Below are 20656 nucleotides of genomic sequence, written 5' to 3' on the forward strand. Positions count from 1 at the left end.
ACTCCTATCTTATTTTGCCTCAGGTAAGTCACTAATTACAGGAATTTTCAGGGCATTAAGACATTGAGAACATTAAGTACATGTACATTAAGGACAAATCACAATTATGAGGAATGACACGCTGAGGCTGATTATTCATTTTTTCAGGCAATTCAGTTCATTCTGGTCTCCAGTCCTACGCTAACCAAGTGTAAAGTGAAAACAGTCAGAAACATCGCAATTATATTACCGGAGTACACTTCTTGAATTTGTCCAATCCCACAGAGAAATCTTTCAATAGTTTACATAAATCTACATAGCCCGGAAATAGACGACTCGTTGCTGTGGCCAACAAATAACTAATCTCGCACGGACCCCAACTCCGGACACGGACTGCGCACGTCAGATTCGCAGGTGTGCAGAGGGTTAAGTTTGCTTTCCTGTTGAGCCCACCGGAAAGTCCCATAAATGACGTTTCAGCCTGACAATTATAAGCATATTAATTATAGAGCGGATCAGAGCTCCAGGAACGCTAGCTGTGTGTTGAGTTACTGAGTCAAGTAAACAAGTCCCATCCGCAGGGCACCTCGCTCTGACGAACAACAGGTTGGTTCTTTCTTACAATCGGCATGAGTGGTTAGGTAGGGCAGTCTTCGTATTCGACCAGAGACTTTTCATGCAGTGATTTTGAACGTGGATTTTCACATACGTAACCGCTGGGTTTATCTGCGTGTGGTGTGTTTAAATTCATACTTTCGAGAGTAACGTAAATGTTACAGCGTAAAAACAATAGTGCGATCCCAGGGACAGCGTTTGACTAGGTTAATTTAAACGAAATTGTGTTGGAACCTTTTCTTTTTTGAAGAAGTAAAATAGTAAAGTATGTTGCTTGGTTTGGCGAATTCATCTGGGGTATTCCCACATACAGTCCCGTGCCAGGAATTCCGAATAGTAGCGACTGTGATTTACCCCCAGTACCAAGACGGTGTGAAGGAATTAACAATCCAACACACACACGCACTTGCCCGTTGCTCCAAATTCAACCTGCCCACGCCCGCCAGATTTCTAAAATAAGTTATTCGTCTCCCATTTTAAAAGACGAAGTCTTTGATTATTTCTTAAGGTATTCAATTTACTTGAAGTTATGCCATATCATTTACCCCAAATGATACGACTCAGTTTAATATTAAAAACAATCCCAGGTGTTTCAAATACCCACATGTCGCGCTAGCAAGTGAATAAATGCTGCTTTCCTCTGCATGCATTTCTTGTCGAGGAAAACTGATTTGAAGAAAACATGGCGATCGCCTTCCTCCTAGAAATCAGGCTATCAAAATCGCTGGTTCAGTTAGCAGATAGATATGCAAACATCTTTTTTCAATTTAAGTTTTCAATAAAACGAGGGTTGTCTTGTTAGCAGAGAAAGGACAGATGGGGGCAAACTTTTTTGAATGAAACGGCAACGGTTAAACTTATGAAATCTCGAACCAAGTTCTTTTTTTCCACTCGAATAATAAGTATTGCATTTCCTTTCCCACTCGGTGCGGTTGGAGGGAGGAGGGAGATAGACTGCAACAAAAGTGCAAGGCAAAAGAAAAAAAGATTGCTTCACAAGAAAAATGCCAATCAAACATTAGCCCCTCCTGCAGCGGATTATAAAGGAAATGCACAGAACTGGAGCAGAACAGAGGGGGTTCTCTGTTAGGGCAGCAAAATACACAAAGGTGGAACCCGTCAATCTGTGAGTTACAAACTTTAGCTAGCTATATTTTTTGTATTATTTTTATATTTAATCTTTCGGCGCAGCAAAGATGACCACGGCTGTGGTGTCGCCTTTCTTCGACTTCAGCGAAGTGATAAACAAGGTAGTTGCCAAAGTTTTTTCCAAGTTGTCAGCTTGCTAGGTAGCTTACTATGCTAACATTAGCAAGCTAAGGAATTCGAACTTTAATATTTAGTTGTATTTCGGGGATCAGTTCATTGTGTGACACATATTCGGGTTTTCAAATAAGATGATGTTCCTGGATTGCGTCTTATGCATTCTCAGGCGCGATGATCTGCACCGAACTTTTAGATAGTTTTGCGTTCGCGAGCTAGCGTAGTTAGCAATCCAGAAAACTTTTAGCTACTGCTAGCGAGTGTTACATAGTCAACTAGCGAGCCCGGCGCCAGCTATCAAAGTCTCGTGCTGGTCTGATTAGCTAAGGTAGCCATGTAATGTTAGACTGACCGATAGTGCTGGTTAGCTAGCCTAATTTGCTAAGTTGCTGTCTTGCAAGTGGATTTAGATGTAAATATTTCTTCACTGTGTTTTTACGAACTGGGTATCAGTGTGGAACAGTTTACACAGCTATAGAATATAATTACTGTTAAACTTCTAAGTAACTAGTTCTGCTTATGTCAGTGATTGCTAATGAGCCAGAAGAGTTTGCGCTTAGGTTGCACCAGTATTGTTTATTGATCAATCTACACTTTAAAATGTATTATAGCTGTAGTGTTCTGTACTGTTTAGGTATGCGACATATCTATCTGATGACGTCCACGATTGTGGAGTAGTGCTTTTTTTTGTTTGCAGCTACCTGGTCAGCTAACCTCTGCATTCAACCTTAAAAATGTACTGGAATGTTTAGCTAACTTGCATTAAGGCATTCGAAATCTATTGCGAATTCGTCGATAACGTTAACTAAGTTGTTTTCCGTTTCAGTTCAAACTCGGGTTGTGATATGAAGCTAACGATCTAGCTTCTTGAATAAATACATGATTGAATCGTATGGCGCACTTTTGATTTTTCTAACGTTAAACTGGGTCATCACAAAGTTTAACATATGTACAGTTTAAAGATGTTGCTGTACATCGTTATGGTGTATGTATATCTGGAAAGTTGTAGCTGAGAAATTTAATTGCTTTAATGCAGTAGACCTCATTCATATGTGTATTTGCTCTGTCCCATGTAGCTAGAAAGCTGAAATTTAAATGCAAACATGGTGTCACCGCTGTGCACAGGAATTCGGAACAGTGCTTGCTAATGGGCTGCAATAGCAGACTCTGTAATTAGCTACATAGATTGAGCATTCGCCTTAGTTGTATAGCTGAGGTTTATGCAATTCGTATTCCCAGCTACCTACGTTTGTAAATATTAACCACTTGTATAATAATTTGCCTAGGTGAGCTTACGTGCTTAGTTAGATAAACAGTTGCTAGATTTTACGTTGTAGTTAACTTGCATGGCAAAACAGACTTCATTTGATAGTGAACCGTTTGCTGAAAAACCGTTTGCTTTATCGATGGTAGCAAAGGCAGCGTTTTACGTTATACACATGACATGCAGACTCTTGCGCACTGATTATGACAGTAGCTCGCAGTCCAGAACGTTAGCTAACATTACTGGTTACTGATATGTTTGCAGGCGTGTCAGTGGCTTGTACTAAACGAAATCTCTTGTGATTTCAATGGCTGGAGAGTAAGTGTGTAGCTAGCTTGTATTGCTTTGGAAAGCGTGCAGAATTTGCTGTAAATAATTAAAGACCCTCCATTCATTTTGACCTTTAAGTTAAAGGAGTGCAATTGTGTCTGACCGCAAAAACGGTTTGTGTTCGTTGGACGTTCGACGCTGTTATACGCTGCAGATTAACGTTATTTAGCTCATGCAAATGAGTATAGATAAAACAGACATTTGAAATGGGTGGCGGTTTTCTCCGAGTCAGATTTTGACTACATCAAATGCATGATATTTTATTACAAATTGAGCATGTTGTCTGTTACGAAGGAACGAGAAACCAATGAACTGAAGCATTGAAGAAACTGTACAAGAACTCTTCCACAAACACATTAACTGCGTGTGGAGAGGACGAGTTTAAAATATTTTTTGTCTCACGTCAAAGCAGGAGAAATGATACACTGAAAATCAGATGTGTTGATACTATGATATAAAACGAAAAGACTTTTTTGAGTCCTGCAGTGAGCCATAGACTTCTCATCCCTCCTTCTCTCAGCTCGGAAATAGTTAACTGAATTGAGTTTGCCTCGTCACCTGCAGCTGCCAAGGCCACATTGTGCAGCTATAATCGTGCACGCTGTCACATACCATAATTCCCGCGGGTGCTCAGGAGGAGTTTCATACCGGATGAAAAACTGCGCTAAGGGCTGTTTCATTGTGTGATATCCCACAATTCCCTCTCTACACCCAAAGGAGAATCTTCCATTCTTTATTGTGCCATTTACTTTGCAGGCTAAGAATTCCAATGCACCAAATTGGTGGTCGAATGAGAATTGTGTCGTTCAATTGTTTCTTCAAAAACGGAATCCCCAAAGCCCCCAAGATCAGTGTGCCTCCTTGGAGTGAGCCTGCTGGATGCATTTTTACATTCATAGCTTTGATTAACGGTGTACCCTTTTGTCTCTGTTTTTAGAACAGCAAAATGCTGAACTACAACAACAACAACGTAGTCGGCGCTCCCCATCTGATGTCTGTCCCCTGCACTGGTGCCAACCCCCCGATCTCAACCTCCACCGGGGCCCTGCTGGACAGGAAGGCGGTGGGGACCCCTTCCGTGGGAGGGGCGTACCAGCGTCGGCACTCGGTCACTCTGCCCAGCTCCAAGTTCAACCAGAACCAGTTCCTCAACAGCCTGAAGATGGATCCCTCTCTCACCTCCGGCGGCGGCGGCAGCAACAAGGAGAACCGATTCCGGGACCGCTCCTACTCTGAGACTGGCGAGCGTCTACTGCAGAAGTGCGGCAGCAGCGCCAGCGGCAACAGCAACAGCCAGGTCAACTCCAGCCGCTACAAGACGGAACTGTGCCGGCCCTTCGAGGAGAACGGCACCTGCAAGTATGGCGACAAGTGTCAGTTCGCCCACGGGATCCACGAGCTGCGCAGCCTGAGCCGTCACCCGAAGTACAAGACGGAGCTGTGCCGCACGTTCCACACCATCGGGTTCTGCCCCTACGGCCCGCGCTGCCACTTCATCCACAACGCCGATGAGCGCCGGGGGCCCCCTCCCCTCTCCACCTCCAACAAGCTGGAGCGCCCCCGCCTCCAGCACAGCTACAGCTTTGCTGGGTTCTCCAGCACGGGCAGTCTGCAGGACAGCCCCACCTCCGTCACCCCGCCGCCCATCTTCTCCGCCGAGGACCTCACTGAGTGGCCCAGCAACCCCTTCACCTACTCCAGCCAGGAGCTGGCCAACCTGTTGGGCCCCAGCCTGGGCGGCCCTCCCGGCGCCGACCCCTCCACCCCGGCCCCGCCTTCCCCGACCACACCATACTACTTCAGGCCCATGTCCGAGTCGCCTCAGATGTTTGAGTCGCCCCCTAGCCCCCCAGACTCTCTCTCCGACCAGGAGGGCTACCAGAGCAGCTCGGGGAGCCTGAGCGGGTCAGAGTCTCCCATCCTGGACACCACCCGCCGGCTCCCCATTTTCAGCAGACTCTCCATCTCAGACGACTAAATCGCACACATACATGCTCACCTGAGATGGAGATGAAAGTATGAGAAATTGGCACTCCCCTCTACCTCCAGCCCTCCCCATTTTCCTTTCGCCCCCCCCCTTTCCTGGCCTTGTTTACATGCTGACAAATGGGATGGATTTTTTTTTTATACATAAAATGTTGTTTGAAAAATCAGGATAAGTTGAAAGGTAGGCTTGCTAAGTTTTCTCCCTCAGGAGTGGCAGTCAGGACCTGAGAGATCCCATCAGTCCCCCCTACACACACACACACACACACTCACTCTCTTCCCTCCCCACAGATTGCAGTAATATAAGGACACTCACTGAATTAAGGGAAATATTAAAAGTCTTGAAAAAAGCAATAAATACAAAATTTCTACATCGCAAACCCACTCATTCCCCCAGTGTACCACCCCAGCCTTCCTAGACCCCTGACACATCCTTTGTGTGACAGTGCCAAAAAAGAATGGAAAGAGCACGAGTTGCTGGAAAGGTATTGGACAGTGACTCGGGCCAGGTGCCATCTGCTTTTCTTCTTGACGTGTAGCAGTGCAGGAGCTGCCCTGGCCTGGGGGATGCTTCACGTTCTCTACCAGCCGCGCTTGACATTACCACTTCAAGGCTTCATTCCTGAGCCACAAGAAGTGTGCTCAGAAATGTACATTCGTCTACAGCCTTATTTACAAATCCAGTTAAAAAGCAAAAATGTTAAGAAAAAAAAGAACATTTAAAGTGCCTGGGGCTAAGCCTGCATGTGCTGGGGCAAGAGGACTACTGTTTTTTGTTTTTTTTTTTCTTTGGTAGCTTATTCCCCTCCCCCTGTTCTTTGAGAGCTCTGCCCTGTCTTTTGAAATTGTGAATGTGGAAAGCTTGCAGGAAGGACTTCACAGATTAAGGTTGGGCTCGGGAATCAGCCAGGAAAAGACTTTCTCTTTATTTTGGTGCTACGGGCTCAATCCCTTCTTCCATCACCACAACAACCCAAGAAGATGTGAGGCCTTTAAAATTTTTTGTGTAGTTTTCCTCCTGTTGCTGGTCACTGTTTGTTGGGAAGGGAAACTTGATATGTAAACTCTGGTTATAGAACATTTAGATTGTCTGCCCCCCCGATTTGTCATTGGCAGGTAAGGCCTGTACTCCCATGGTGCAGTTGGCCAACCTGTACACTGAGATCGGAACACTGAACAATTCGCTCTCCCATAGTTTCCAGTCTGTGGAGCACTTTGTATCCCCCCATGTCTCCTCCTTTTTCTTTTTTTTGATTTATTATTATTATATTATTATTATTACTGTTATTGTTTGGAAAAAACTTTCAAAACGGAAGGTTTTGCTTGTCACTGCTTATTTAACTTATCAAAAAACATATTTATTGCTGATCATATGCATTTTTTGTTAATTTTGTTTGTATTTATCTGGATAATGAAACGATAGAATATATTTTCTTTTATGTTAAATTATGATCTTCCGTATTAATCTAAAGATTGTGAAGACTTTTGTCATTTTTCCTTTTTTTCACAGTTTAATATATTATACTACAATGACTTTCGTTTGCAACTACACATTGTTTAAATGAAACTTAATTTAAAGCAAAAAAAAAAAATGCAAAAAAGTTTTGCGTTTTGATTATTTATTGTAGATTTTTTTTGTTTAGTTATTTTTGCTCCTCTCATTGTTGGACTGCAATTTCAGGATCTTTATTATTGCCTTGTTTCATTCCTCAACTTTACTCTCTGGACCTTTTAGAACATAAAATCTATCTATTGCCTAGACGATAACAGTACTCTCCTGTTATTTTTCTAAATGCTATCCTTAACAGGAATGCCTAGTTTTAAAGCCCCACGTGCCAGCTGGTTTTTTATTGGTTACCCATGATCCTTCAGGAGTTCTCATTACATTTTGAGATTTCAGAGGTTAAAGTTGCCTTTCATATGGTGACCCTGACAATCGACACAGAGTGCCAGAGTCCCATTTTCATAAGCTGGAATGGATGCCTTCCTCTTAAGGTGTTTTCTTGAGCTCAGAAAAGAGGGGAAAAAAGGGGGGAGGATGTAACAAATAAATGCAATAATTGGCGAAACAGCATGGGCCCAGTCGTGAAACCAGTTGGCTCACCTGATAACTTACAAATCTGCTTATTCCACAAAGTTACCTGTTTACAATGGGTTTGAAGTGACAGAAGCAGAGAATTGTAAAGATGACACACGGATTGGGTTAGTGGTGATGCGGAGAGTCTGCATTATGCTGTTTCTTTTAAACCCATCACCCTGAAGTGAGTTTTAATGCTGCATTCATGTCAAATGGAAAAGAAAATGTGGTTGGCAGAGTTTTTAGCTGTCGGGTCTTGCTGTTGATGGAGGTGTCCAGTTCACACTGTCAAACCCACCCAATCACAGGCACTCTGACCAAATGAGCGCACACCACATTCCTTATGTTGATTGGATGTTTGGATCACTTGCCCCCCAACTTTCAAGTGCCTCTTTTTGAATACATTCCAGGTAGCTGACGAATTATGCCTTATATTTTTGTGATAAAGATTGAGTTGTAAAAAAAAAATCCCGTGTTCTGTTTTTCCTTGTAGTTAAGGATGGAGAGGTTAACAGGACTGACACAAAGAAAGTAAACTGTTGAATGTATTTTTTTTTTTTTACAGCCGTTGCTGTTCACTACAGTAATTTCTATGTGAGTTTATATAAAATTGAGTTTTTGTAACGACTGATTGCAGTTAAAACCAATAAACCCCATATTTTTGAAAAAAAAAACTGCATTTCCTTTTGTCTTTGAGGTTATGAAGTCATTCTGCTGAAATATTGAATGAAATAAGATTTGCAGATAGCGTTTCCAGTACAGATAGTTGCGTGGCAAGAGGACACTGGAGTGGTTATGAGAGGACGAGGGAGTTACATGGAGAAATGTGGCAATTGGTGGGATTGCTTGAAGGGGTATTGACCTGACGGCTGATCAAATATATTAAGCCTTGCCAAATGAGCAGTACTGCTGGAGCATAGGGGAAAGTCCATTGCCTTCAAGTTCCTACAGCAGTAGACGCTGTGTGTCATAGAAAACACTGCAATGCCTCTCTCTATCCTACAGATTGGAATTCTAATGGTAGCTTCCAAAGAGAGATCAAAAGCTCTCCAGTAAATGGTTGTGATATTAAAATTCTTTACCCGTTCAGCTCGGTATATATTGAGTGAGAAACACTACTCAAAGACTCTAGTTGGTATGAATGTCTGTGAGGATTGTAGGAGTGAAAATGTTCCACAGCTGCTACTGAGCATGGAAGAACCTCAAGCACAGTACAGAAGTAGGTGTGTGTGTGTGTGTGTACTCTTGCGTTTAAGCCCTCCAACAGGATCACTGTTCTTCAAGGCTTGTAACACATCAGTATTAACAGAGTGAAGTGCCTGTCTTTCCTAAATGTGAGATAAATACTATGGTTGTGGTTGGAAATGTTGGAAAAAAAAAAAATCACAGGGTTTTCACAAGCTTTTCACATTCCTCTCATTGTACTTCCTCTTGCAAATCGGCAGACTGTTCAAGCAAACTTTGAAGGGTCTCACTTGGCGCTTCCTTCCTTGTGTCCCTGAGGCTTGGGTGACACACTACCAGATTTGGAGGAGACAGCAGAGGAGCACCAAGGAACGAAGAAAGAAAAGAAGGGGGTGATAATGCATAGCTGTGTGACCGCTTGGCCAGTAGCCCTATGCAGATGCAGGAAGTACCCACCTCCCCCCAGAGAGAAGAAACACCGTTTTGTTAGCTGCACATGGGGTGCTTGTAATTTCAGGGCCAGGATTCACTCCTACCAGCTCAGCTATCACATGGATGTCTGTGACAGCATAAGCCAACCTGTACAGCAGTCCACTCTTTCAAAATACCCACAATATTAACGTGTCTAGAGATCGAAGAACTCTGGAGTATGCTGCTGAATGGTTCAACCTTTTGAGTATTTTCCTGATACATACAGTACGTCAAAAGGGAAAACATAAATAAATATATAATTTAGTTCAAGTTCATGTTTAAAAATGCTGAATCCTACTCTCCTTTAGCACGAGGAGATACGCATCCAAGCTTTGTCACTGATATAACCCACTCCCAATTACAGCTTTGTTTTCCTGAACAGGAAATCTGCACTCTTCCTGAAGACACAGAGGGGGGGTGGAGTACGTAGGCAGAGAATGAAGAGCATAAGTTTGGGCAAGTTCATGTTTGTACTGAGCTTCTCATCAGAGACATTACTTCATGTCAGAATCATTGTGGTTTGCTGGACTTATATAATGGCCCTCAAAATGTGCTGCATGGTATCTCTAGCTGCTACCCATTAGGATTTTGGCTTCTCTTTTTTGGTTTTCATCAGAATGGACAAATATAGTTGACATATATTGAGTTTGCTTTCTGTCTCTGCGATTCATTGGATGATGGAGTAGCTAGTGGAAAGAAGACCCAACTGTCAGTTCCTCACAAAAGAAGTGTTGACCCTAGTCACTTGACCTGTTCCTTCTTTAATCTGACCTGTTGTTGATGAATTGCCCAGTTCCTACGTCACTCTATACTGGTTGACCTCGTTCTCAGCTCTGGGAGGCTTTTGGTCCCCTAGGCCCAGGGATTTGGGCCTATCTGTTAATACCTCTCCTACCCCTATATGAAAACAATATCTTTCTGCATTTAAGAGGGGGACCCCTTTACTCTGATTATCTCAAGTAAAATAATGAAGAACTTCCTTCCCTGATACCATTCTGTGTCATTCTGTTCAAACTGTTGTTTTCTTTGTTTCATGTGCACTACTTCTCAGGCTTCGAATGAATTAAAATTGCCAAAAATAATCAAAATGTAAAAAAGCAAGCAGGCAGCGGAAATTAAAATAAGGATAAAGTGATGTCACTTGCAGTTTCTGTTGTTAGCTTTAATGAGTTGAATGAGCTGTGAGAAAAGAAATAGTAAAATGATTTTCCCATTTTAGAAAGAGGCTGAAAGAGAAGACCCAGACAGGCAGTGGTCCTTGAATGATTGCTGCAATTCCCAGCATTCTATGACTCAGTCTTGCCTTGCTTTCTTGCTTCCCTGGGATGATCTGAGGCTTCTGTGGTGGGTGGCTGCTATCACTCTCTCTCAGAGACATACACATACACACACCTAATTTCCTACTGAATTATTGGTAAATATTGGGTGAATTTCATATTGATTAATAATTGGTAATATCTGCAATGTCGCTTGCTTTACATGAACAGAAAGGTGTGAACCTCTTGATCTCTCTCTTGATCAGGAGAGTACAGAGGAGCTGTGCCCCAGAACTGCACTTTCTTTTGCACCTTATCAAAGAGCAAGAGCATGCAGTTTGCGTGACACAAGATGTGCCACTTCCTGTTTGTGACGCTGGTGCATTAAAGGGTATTTAACACACCAGGAAGTGGTTTATAGACCTTGAAGGGTGGAGACAGGGTGCAAAATCTTTTTATAGTGGTCAGAGTTGCCTCCAGAAGCAACACTGATTTTCACCTTCAGTATATGTTTATGTGTATGAAAAAGTACAGTAAAACCTCCCTGAATATGATAGTACATGTGTTCACACCGTACAGGACACAGAATATTACAGAATATAAACAAGTCGTTGTTTATATTAATTTAGGCCTGGAATCAATATTTCTCCCCAACGTCAACTAATAAATGCAATTTTCTTTCAATACAAATTTTTTTTATTAATCTTGGTGTGGATTTGTATGAATTTTGTAACCATGTTTGTGAAGAAAAAAATGTAATGTAATGTAATGTACTTGTTTTCAGTTCCTAGTCTAATTTAAGGAAGATTAATAATTGAGCCCAGGTCCTAGTCCTTTATCTATTCACTGTTCAGTAGAGAGTGTTGAGACTGTAGGGGAGTCCTTGGTCCTTCGCAGTTTGGCATTATTACCCCTCCTCAGGCACAGCCATGGCTCTCGGAATGGATTATGACACTGCTCCTTTAACTGCAGCAGAGGCGCAGACGCGGGTAGTTGAGCAATGCTTTTGCAGTAGACTTTGTAATTGTTGTATCATGGTTCTTTCCCCCTGTGTTTGAGAAGGCAGAGGGCAAACAGAGGGAAAAGTGCACACTCTGCTCTTTGTCTTATCTTATGCCCCAGCTGATGGCTCTGTCAGGGCCAAGGGGAGGGGGGGGTGGGCGGGTGCACAGAGGGAAGGCCAGGGTCAAGAGTGGGTACAATGCCTAAGGTGAAACAGTGGCACAAACTAGTTAGGCTAAAGGAAGAATTCCAGGGCGTTTGGATTTCCGTAATGGAGTAGAAGCTGTGGTTCAACCACACATTCCAGTACCTTACCTTTGTAGTTTGAGTTCAACTGTTTCCTACTTTTTTTTTTTTTTAAAGAAAGAAACAATATTTTCTAAGGGCAGATAAGTCAGCAGAGCATAGCTAATCTTGTGGACTTCACCCACTGCACTGCTTCTTTAACATGCTCTTATTACATAGTCATTATGACATACTTTTCTCCAGCCATGCGTGTAAACCTTCGCCCTGCACTATCCAGCGCCATATATTTTCAGGGCTGAGGAACAGCCATTGACCTACAAAAAAGAAAAGAAGATGTAAACGTAGGCTGCAGAATGATTGAAATCTGTGGTTTGGGAGGTCCTCCTTTCCCCCTCTAGCAAAGGTGTGTCAGCTGCAATTGGCCTGTGAGATCTGCTGTCAAACTACTTGAGACAGGCCAGTCCTCAAATGCTGCCGCTGGCAAAGAAAACAGAGCACAATACTTATTTACAGACTGCAGTCTTTTTTAATGGGTCTGGTGCAGGTTTCTCATGGCCAGGCTAGTGCGGTGGTGTGTGGAAAAAAAAATAAACTGTATCTGGACGCACTTTACTGACTCACACTGCTGTATCAAGAAGTGTCTCCAGATTTCACCAGAGCAGACAGCTTGTGCTGTTGGATACTTTGTAGATGTTTGTCAGCACTTGGGAATTTTCTCACAGGACGGTGCGCAACACTGAGAACAGACCTGAACTAAACTTTTTTAGTTTCTCATCCAATACGTTAGCAGTCATGGCCTGTGCTCCCTTCACCAGCACACGTCAAGCGTAAGAGCACGATGTCCTCTCTGTGCACTCTGACTGGCTAAAGGGGACACAGCACACAGAGGTCATTTATCACTAGGGAGACTGCACACACTAGATTCCTTCCTCGTGCGACTAGGGAGTGAAGGTTCCTATTTCAGTCGCCAAACTAAAAGTGAGTGCTGAACTTACGGTTCAACAGCGGGAGGTACGGAACTTCGATTGTAAAATATTGTATAATGAGGCATATATCCTGTTAATGCTGATAATCTTTGCCCTCTCGCTCTGATTTTCGTGCTCTGCTCTGACTCATTATGACACCACAGTGTCCAGATGGAGTGCAGCCAGACAAAGCTGAGCTCAGCTATAAGGTCACTCAGCCACTTTGCAATCACAGTCGTCATGGGTTGCCGAGTTCCCCTTTCACACTTCCCTTTTACCCGTGCGTTTACATTTACATTTTGTCACATAGCAGATGCTGTTATCCAGAGCGATGTACAAGATGTGTGCGTTTAACGATATAGTTACATTGCTGACATCAAGCAGACACTCCTATTCAGAGCAACATACAAGATGAGTGCATTTAACTTATATTTGCATCGTTGGCGCCCAAACGCTGCTCATCACTGATCCAGAAGTCAAGCACAAAAGGCATCCAGCACGACGACACAAAACATTACACAAACAAGGTAAACATCATCAACACATGAATAGCCAGTGTCAAACAGCCAAGGCTCAGACCACAAATGTACACCTAGCCATGCAACACAATATACTGTACCTGACAAGATAGTACCATGTGAATATAATATGAACACATATGCAGGGCCTCCCTGAATTAATGGCAATGTAATGGTATGATGATGTAACAAATGGATAAAATACATGCAAAAAAGTTACATATATGCATTAAGATAAATACTCCACCTTCCTTTACAAACTATAAAAAACTCTGTATGTCTGTGTGTGTGTGTGTGTGTGTGTGTGTGTGTGTGTGTGTGTGTGTGTCTGTGTGTGTCTGTGTGTGCACATTTACGAGAGAGAGAGTGATAGCAGCCACCCACCACAGAAGTCTCAGATCATCCCGGGGAGAAGAGGAAGAAAGGCAAGACTGAGTCATAGAGTGCTGGGAATCGGAGCAATCATTCAAGGACCACTCCAATGCACTGCCCATCTTGGTCTCCAGTCATCTCTTTGGAAATGGAAAAAGCAGGCTCCCAAATGGCTCAGTCAGCAAAACGCTCATCTTAAGTGCAGGTTGAGCCCTATGGCCTGTGTTCAATCCCAGTTGTGTCATCAGCCAACAACGACTGGGAGCACACAGTGGTGAGACAAATTGGCTTTGTTTCTCTGGGATGGGGTGACCACTTCAGTGCACTGCCCTTTTTGGTCTTTAATGTCAGATTCTTTCTAAAATCTGCACAAAAGATGATAAGGTGCCCTTCATGAGTGCAGGCTGAGCCCTACGGCCTGCGTTTGATGCCAGTTGTGTCATCATCTGACAATGACTGAGGGCCTACAGTAACAGAACAAATTGTTTGTTCTGCCAATTTGTTCTGGTACTGTTGTTCTTGTTCTTTGTGTAGGGTTGGGTATGTTGGCATGGTTTACTCGTCTCTCCACTCTCAAATACCTTGCAACTTGACATGTGTCTATGGGCCACACTAGAGCATCTATCCTCCAATTGGCTCCTTCTTCACTGTAGTGCACTGTGGGATTTGCGGTGTCAGAGAGCAGTTGGCTGCTGTATTGGGGGAATGTATTCACCTCCCTTCGGTGCTCCTGAGGTTGCCGCCATAAAACTAACCTAGTGTACAACAGGCAATTCCAAAAAGGGAAAAAAGAATAATATATAAATAAGCAAAATGGAAAAAGCCATTTTTACCATTTCATAGCTTACTGAGCCCATTAAAGCTAACAGCAGAGCAACTGGCAACAACATCACTTTATCCTCATTTTATTTTATTTTTGCTGGTTGCATGCTGTATATATTTGATGAAACTATATTTTTTTTGTTTTAATTTCAGTGTGGTTGGTGGCAAAGGTGTCCTTTTGCTAGGCAGGCCAGCTACCGACAGATGTTTTGTGTTACAGGGCATCATAGAGATGGAAGACCAGCTGACTCCTGTTAGGTGCTTAACACACTTAAAAGACATGACTTGATTAGAGACAACGATTAAGAGCTTACAGTAGACTCGGTTCAACATCTGAGAGAAACATAACATGGTGCATTAGATTTCTTTCATAACATTACTTTTCATTTCGACAGGCCGATCAGACTATTGAAGGGCATGATCCCTTGCAATTAAGGACACCCTGGTTTCCTGTGAGGGCCACAGTTCAGGGGATCTGGAAAAATGCTTCCAGATTCTGCCTGAGCCTTGAGTTCCAGCTCAATCAATACATCTTGTCTGCACCTGTGGGATGATTGGTGTGTGTGTGTGTGTGTATGTGTGTGTGCGTGCGCGCAAGTCACACCCCTCTCAAGATGATGTCTGCCAACATTATACAGAAAGACCCTGCACTGCCAAGACAAAAATACAACCACTGGTTTGATCAAGGACTCCCCTCATCAGCTCAGACCTGTAGGAGCCCAAATAACACCTTCATCGCTGCAATTTAAGTTTTTCATTTTCTTAAACCATGTGGAAAGTGTCTGGTGTGGCTTATTTTCACAATTCTTTCAATGTCAGTTTTGGGTGCTACATCTGTTTCCTGATCATGTCTGCCCAAACCAAGAATTTACTTTCAGGTCCTAAAATATATTTTTCAGTTTCTTCACAGAATTGTGTGTCTGGGTGTTTTTTTTCCATTTTGTCACAGTTACTGCTTGAAAAGAATCTAGATCTGTTGTCTATATTAGCCCAGCCCAGAGAGTGTTCAGAACAATACCATTTTCAAACTCCATTTTATCTGCAAGAACTCATCCTTCACACAGCGCACATTTGGACAGTAAGTTCAAGTGAGCTAAAGCACAAAAATATTACAAATATCCACACGGTTATGTTAATAGCACCAACCGTACTTATCTCTTGGCTATAGATTGCTCTACGAGGCATCATTGTCCATTCATAGCATCTTCATACCCATGATGCAGTGCATCAGAGACTCAGTTCCCCTGACAGGAAGCAGTGCAGAGAGCAGTTGCATTACTCTGTGTCTCTGACATGGGTTTCTTTGGGATAGGCTTTGGACGTAAGAGAACTTTTACTTTTACATTTATTTTAAAGGGAAGGAACATCATGACAAATTATGATTCTGTTTTAGCTGAATTCTCCTTTCATAGTAGGGAGCCTAGCACCAGAAATTGTTTTTGTTCAGATGACTTTTTTGTTCCCATTTTTTCTGCCAAAACAGCCATAAAACAGCCATAAAACTGAGACTGTATATTTTAAAAACTCTTGAACCTTTCCAGACTGGAGAAGGCCAAGGCACGAGTTCTCTCTATTTGGGATTACATTATCAGCAACTATGTTGGATATTTTCTCCATTTTTATTTAATTATTTACATATTATTACTTTATACTTACTCTAGTTTTGAAAGCCAATAAATGTCAGGGATCTAAAATTAGTATTTTCCAAGAACACCCTGCATTCGAAATAATTTCATTTTGTCTACCACATACATTTAATATTTGTTGGCCATTTTGATTTTTGTATAAAACTCTTTAGTGATAACTAGTCATGAAGCTCAAGGCTGAGATACTCTGGGTTTTTGTATTTCTCATCTGTGTGCTGACCACATGCCAATGAAAATACTAAATTTAACATTTAAATTTTAATAGAGTTTAATATAATAAATTCAATAAAATAAGACTAGTTTCAACTGGTTATAAAAACTAAATAAACTAAATGTATGACTAATCAGTAGTAGATAATGATACTTTTCTATTTTATCTGTAATTCAGATGTTGGATTTTCACTTAAATATCAGCTCTTCTGAAGCCATTAGGCCTGATTATATGAACAGTGCTGTGTCTTTAATCGCTGTGGAATTTTAATTATGTTCATATGTGGAATAATGTTAAATGTTATGCACATGTTTAAGTCATCATGAGACATTTTTGTCTTTTACATTTACAAGGTTAGTCATATAGTTTGACAGTCATTTAGCTCATGTGCTAGGCCTCTGTTTAATCGCTGCTTGCAGCTGTATTTAATACATTCATGTACTGCTATATCTTGCAGTGGAAATGTATGAACACATTAACACTAGCAATTGCAAAATGTCTTCACTGACACTGAAAGAACTGGTTGAGCAGCAGGAAAGATCACACTGTTTTAGTACACACACACACACACACACACAAATACAGAGAGAGACAGTAAGAGATAGACAGACATACAAACAGACACATTGGAGACATTGGAGCAGGAAATAAAAATAGAAAAAAGAATGACCTTGATGACTATAGGAGCTCCCAACAAACTGCAGCTATCTCTCAAACATTCTGTGCTCTCTCCATTTTTCTCTTTCACACACACATGCACGCTCACACACATACACACCCACACACAGACACATGCACATGCACACACGCATGAACACATCAATACACAAAAACAAACATCAACACAAAACATCAATATCACTGCTAATAATAAAAATAATAAAAATTAGTACTAGGACTAGGATTTCAACTAGTAGGTGTTGTAATAGTAGTAGTAGCAGTGGAAGAGGACTTTTCCAGACAGTAAACAGCCAGCTGAGATAGCATTTGTCAAGCACACAGCAGATATTTTCAGGCAATTTGCCATCAAGTTTAGGCCCTAAATGAAAGAGACCTGTCACGGCCGCTCCCTCTCTCCATAGCCCTAGGGTCTTTTACCCTTTGAGTCACTGTTTAGCCCTAATCGCACATACCATACCTGTGAAAGTGTAATATACCTTTACAGTACACCTGCTAGACCGCAGGGCCGTGAGCTATCCCAGCAGCACACTGCAAAGATGAGTCCCAGCCTGACTCTGGTCACTGAGGGCTTATTCACTCAGAATGTAATTCTCAAGCTCTGATCTCCCAGCAACGTGAGAGAAGAAACACAGTTTATTTGTTCCCTTTAGCCCCTTAAGGCAACCTTAAAAGATAATACTGGAGATAGTACAGCCATGCATAACCAATTCCTCTGGTTTCAGTCAAAAAGATTAATCAACCCGAGAGCTCAAACAAATTAGCTTTCTAGCTGGTCACCAATCCCTGTGAACTGCAATCTTCACATATGGTTAAGAGGGGGAACCACAGTAATGCATTAGTGTTGTTACAACACTGTCACCTACAAAGGATGAAAATCCTTGCCCCGCAGACAGGATAACTCTGAGACAAGGATCAGTGGGGGCCTCACACCTTGTCAACTCTGCCTACAGTGAAGGTCCAGGGAAGAGAGACTTGACAAATGTGCTCTGCTGTCTTTTCATCTTCTGTGAAGTCCTGGCACTGAGCAAACTTTCAGCAACCTGGTAGAGGCCACGCTACGGTGAGGTAGTATCTGACAGGCCAACTCTGGACAAATGGGTTGTTTGCTGAGCTCATAGTCCGTCACCCAGCCCTTTGAGTACACAAGTGCCATCGATAAAGGCTTCAGGGGTACAACACTGGGACAAAAGGGCAACTGGCAGCACTGCATGTTCACAATAAGCCACATCTGAATATCCTGTCAAACCGCACTCAACCAAAACAGTGCTGCGACCTCTCACTGTGCGCCTTACACTGACAGAGTCACACCTACATTTTGACTCCCTGTATCTTGTTAGGTGGCGTACGCATCACTGCTCAACAATCAGCTCTGTCCTTGTGAAAATTAATTGTTCATTGGCTTCATGAGAAGGAGAGTCTTTCCTTTGTTTCTTTCTATGTAGCAAGAGTAAAAGCCTAACATTTTTTTGTCCATCAGCCATGAATGAAGGAGACAGAGTGCAAAATTATAAGGTGTCTTTTTATCCAGACAACAACTGCCTCTATTACTGGCAGATATGGATATGGCTGGCCTTGTAGTCAAACCCTGCCCACATTCTGATTGGCCTCTCCCATTTCCTTGGTCCTGAACTCCTAAAAGAACTATTAATCTCCATTTTGGAAAAAATGCATGATAGCAGCAATTCCTATTATAAATCCTGATCCCTAAAATTAAGACATGGCAGAAGGGGGTGTGTCTAAAATGCTTGTGTCTAGAAGGTGATTGAGCTGGCAGCTATATTTCTTCAGGGTTTGACTGTCTATGGTTGTTGAATAAATCCATGTATGTTGAAAACATCCTCTTAATGAATCTTAATTAAATAACTGCATTCACAGCTAGAGCTTGTGACACATCTTGTTTAGACACATCCATTTCTCACTCTTCCTGCTGTCTGACTTCAAAGAGAAAATATTAGAATTTGCCTTCAGCTGAAATCTTTTTCCAAAATGGAAAGCAACTTGATAAAACAGTATTGGATTACTACTGGTATGTAACTTTATTTGAAATTTACTCATAATGGCTACAGCAGACTAATTCAATTTAAAAGCCCACTCAGAGACAGCCAAAGGCAAAACTCTTATTCTGTAGATGCATTAGGATTGTATTTTCACCCTGAATTTTTAAAAATTTGCTGCCATTTTACACATAGATATTGAGCCATCCCTGCTTCTGATTCAATGGAAAAAAGCTGAAAGCTTGTTTGCAATTAGATTTGGGGTTACGCGAGATTTTTTTAATGATGCGCTTGTCCCCAAGTGGACGACTGTTTTTCTCATCTGTCCGATTGCAAGTACACAGGAATAAATGATCAAACAAACGAAAACAAATGAGAAAACAATGAAAACAAACCTCACACAGTGCTCTTAATCAGGAATAAGAGAATGGATTTTTATCAAGGAGCTCATCTTTATTTCAGGACAAAAAAAACCACCCAGCAGTATTGTTTGCTGAACAGAAACAGCTTCATAGAGAGGAAAGGAGGACAATGAGGAACAAAGGAGAGACTTATAAATCAGCCACAAACCGATTTCACACCTGTTTACAGCCACATTCCCAGAAACACTCAATCCCTACGCTGACCGGTACCCACACACTAACTGTAATTGTTGTACTGGCATCCGATCCTAAATCTGCATTCAGCTCTGTACAGGATTGGTGACGTGTGTTCCACATTCCATGAGTGACACTAACGGTAAAAAAAAACACGCACGTTGGAGAGTTCCCCCCTCTTCATCAGCACTGCTGGGAAGCGGGGCTGCAGGAACGTTCAGGGAGAGAGAAGGGGTTTGTTTGTTTCTTTATTCAGGACGGCGCTCTGAAAACTCTTTTTTGGCCGGGGCCGCTTCCTGCCACTGTGCCGAGAGGAACAGATTGTCTAGTCAGCCACCCCGAGCCATCGGTGCGCCAGCATGGTAAAGTCATTATCAGCGTGCTTTATTAGCCCTGCTGGAGCTCGGACGCTGGGAGCGCGTGGAGGTGGTGGGGCTGGACGGGTCAGCGGCGGGGATAGATTTTTCACGTCCCCAGCTCCTGCTCTGTGCATGTGGGGGAATCTTCCGCGTGAGTCGGTCACACACAGAGCGGAGGCTGCTGGCTGAAGGACAGAGGACTCCTCATTAATATGCGGACATTTCCAACATGGAGATTCCTGAAAGCCAAGGCTAAATGGAAAGTGGAGACATTGCATGCACAGAGAAGAGAGCTGGGGGAAGAGAATCTGCATAGCGAGAGTTTATCTCATATTATTTACTTGATATCTGGGTATTTGGGTATGATTTCTATATCATAACTGTCTCTAGCAATGGCAAATAACATCTCAAGTGGTAATGAAAAAGATGTTTTTGGAAATCTATGGAGCTTTCTGTGGAACACTTAAAATAGTCACTCTGAGGCAACATGAGGAAGTTCACATATTGCACGTTCTTTTACATTGTTTACTGACACTTGAAAAGGGAAGCCTTCATAGAGACAAACATAAAGGTACCTCACTGTGGCAGGCAATCTAGCCCCTTTTAAACATGTGTTTTCCTGTTTTCTTGCTAAAGAGCAGAGAGTGTAAAGTAGGAGCAAAGACAGATTGCAACTCAGTCCCATTATGAAGTCTACATAGACGTCAAGTAAGCAAGATATAGGGAGACAGGGCCCTGTCAGTGATATAGATTGTGGGTTTAGGCGCCAGTAGGTTGACGGATGGAGGTGGTGGTGGGGGGGCACATGGATCAGATTG

General features: G+C 42.4%; 1 protein-coding gene across 2 annotated transcripts; it reads left to right on the top strand.

Moving 5' to 3' along the window:
• Positions 1–494: 494 nt before the first annotated feature.
• Positions 495–6797, top strand: zfp36l1a (zinc finger protein 36, C3H type-like 1a). 2 transcript variants are annotated; one of them, XM_036542626.1, is made up of 2 exons: positions 495–585; positions 4389–6797. In XM_036542626.1, exon 2 carries the CDS (start codon positions 4398–4400, stop codon positions 5427–5429), a length of 1032 nt encoding a protein of 343 aa, XP_036398519.1. In that variant the 5' UTR covers positions 495–585; positions 4389–4397; the 3' UTR covers positions 5430–6797. The 2 variants fall into 2 exon arrangements, with proteins under 2 accessions (XP_036398519.1, XP_036398518.1); XM_036542625.1 differs by lacking the exon at positions 495–585 and adding an exon at positions 1522–1844.
• The last annotated feature ends 13859 nt before the right edge of the window (positions 6798–20656 follow it).

Source organism: Megalops cyprinoides, chromosome 12, assembly GCF_013368585.1.
Source record: "Megalops cyprinoides isolate fMegCyp1 chromosome 12, fMegCyp1.pri, whole genome shotgun sequence".
Taxonomy (NCBI): domain Eukaryota; kingdom Metazoa; phylum Chordata; class Actinopteri; order Elopiformes; family Megalopidae; genus Megalops; species Megalops cyprinoides.

Coding starts and splice junctions, on each gene's coding strand:
- zfp36l1a (XM_036542625.1), top strand. CDS start 1,791: ATGACCACGGCTGTGGTGTCGCCTTTCTTCGACTTCAGCGAAGTGATA. Junction 1,845..4,388: donor TCAGCGAAGTGATAAACAAG/GTAGTTGCCAAA, acceptor CTCTGTTTTTAG/AACAGCAAAATGCTGAACTA.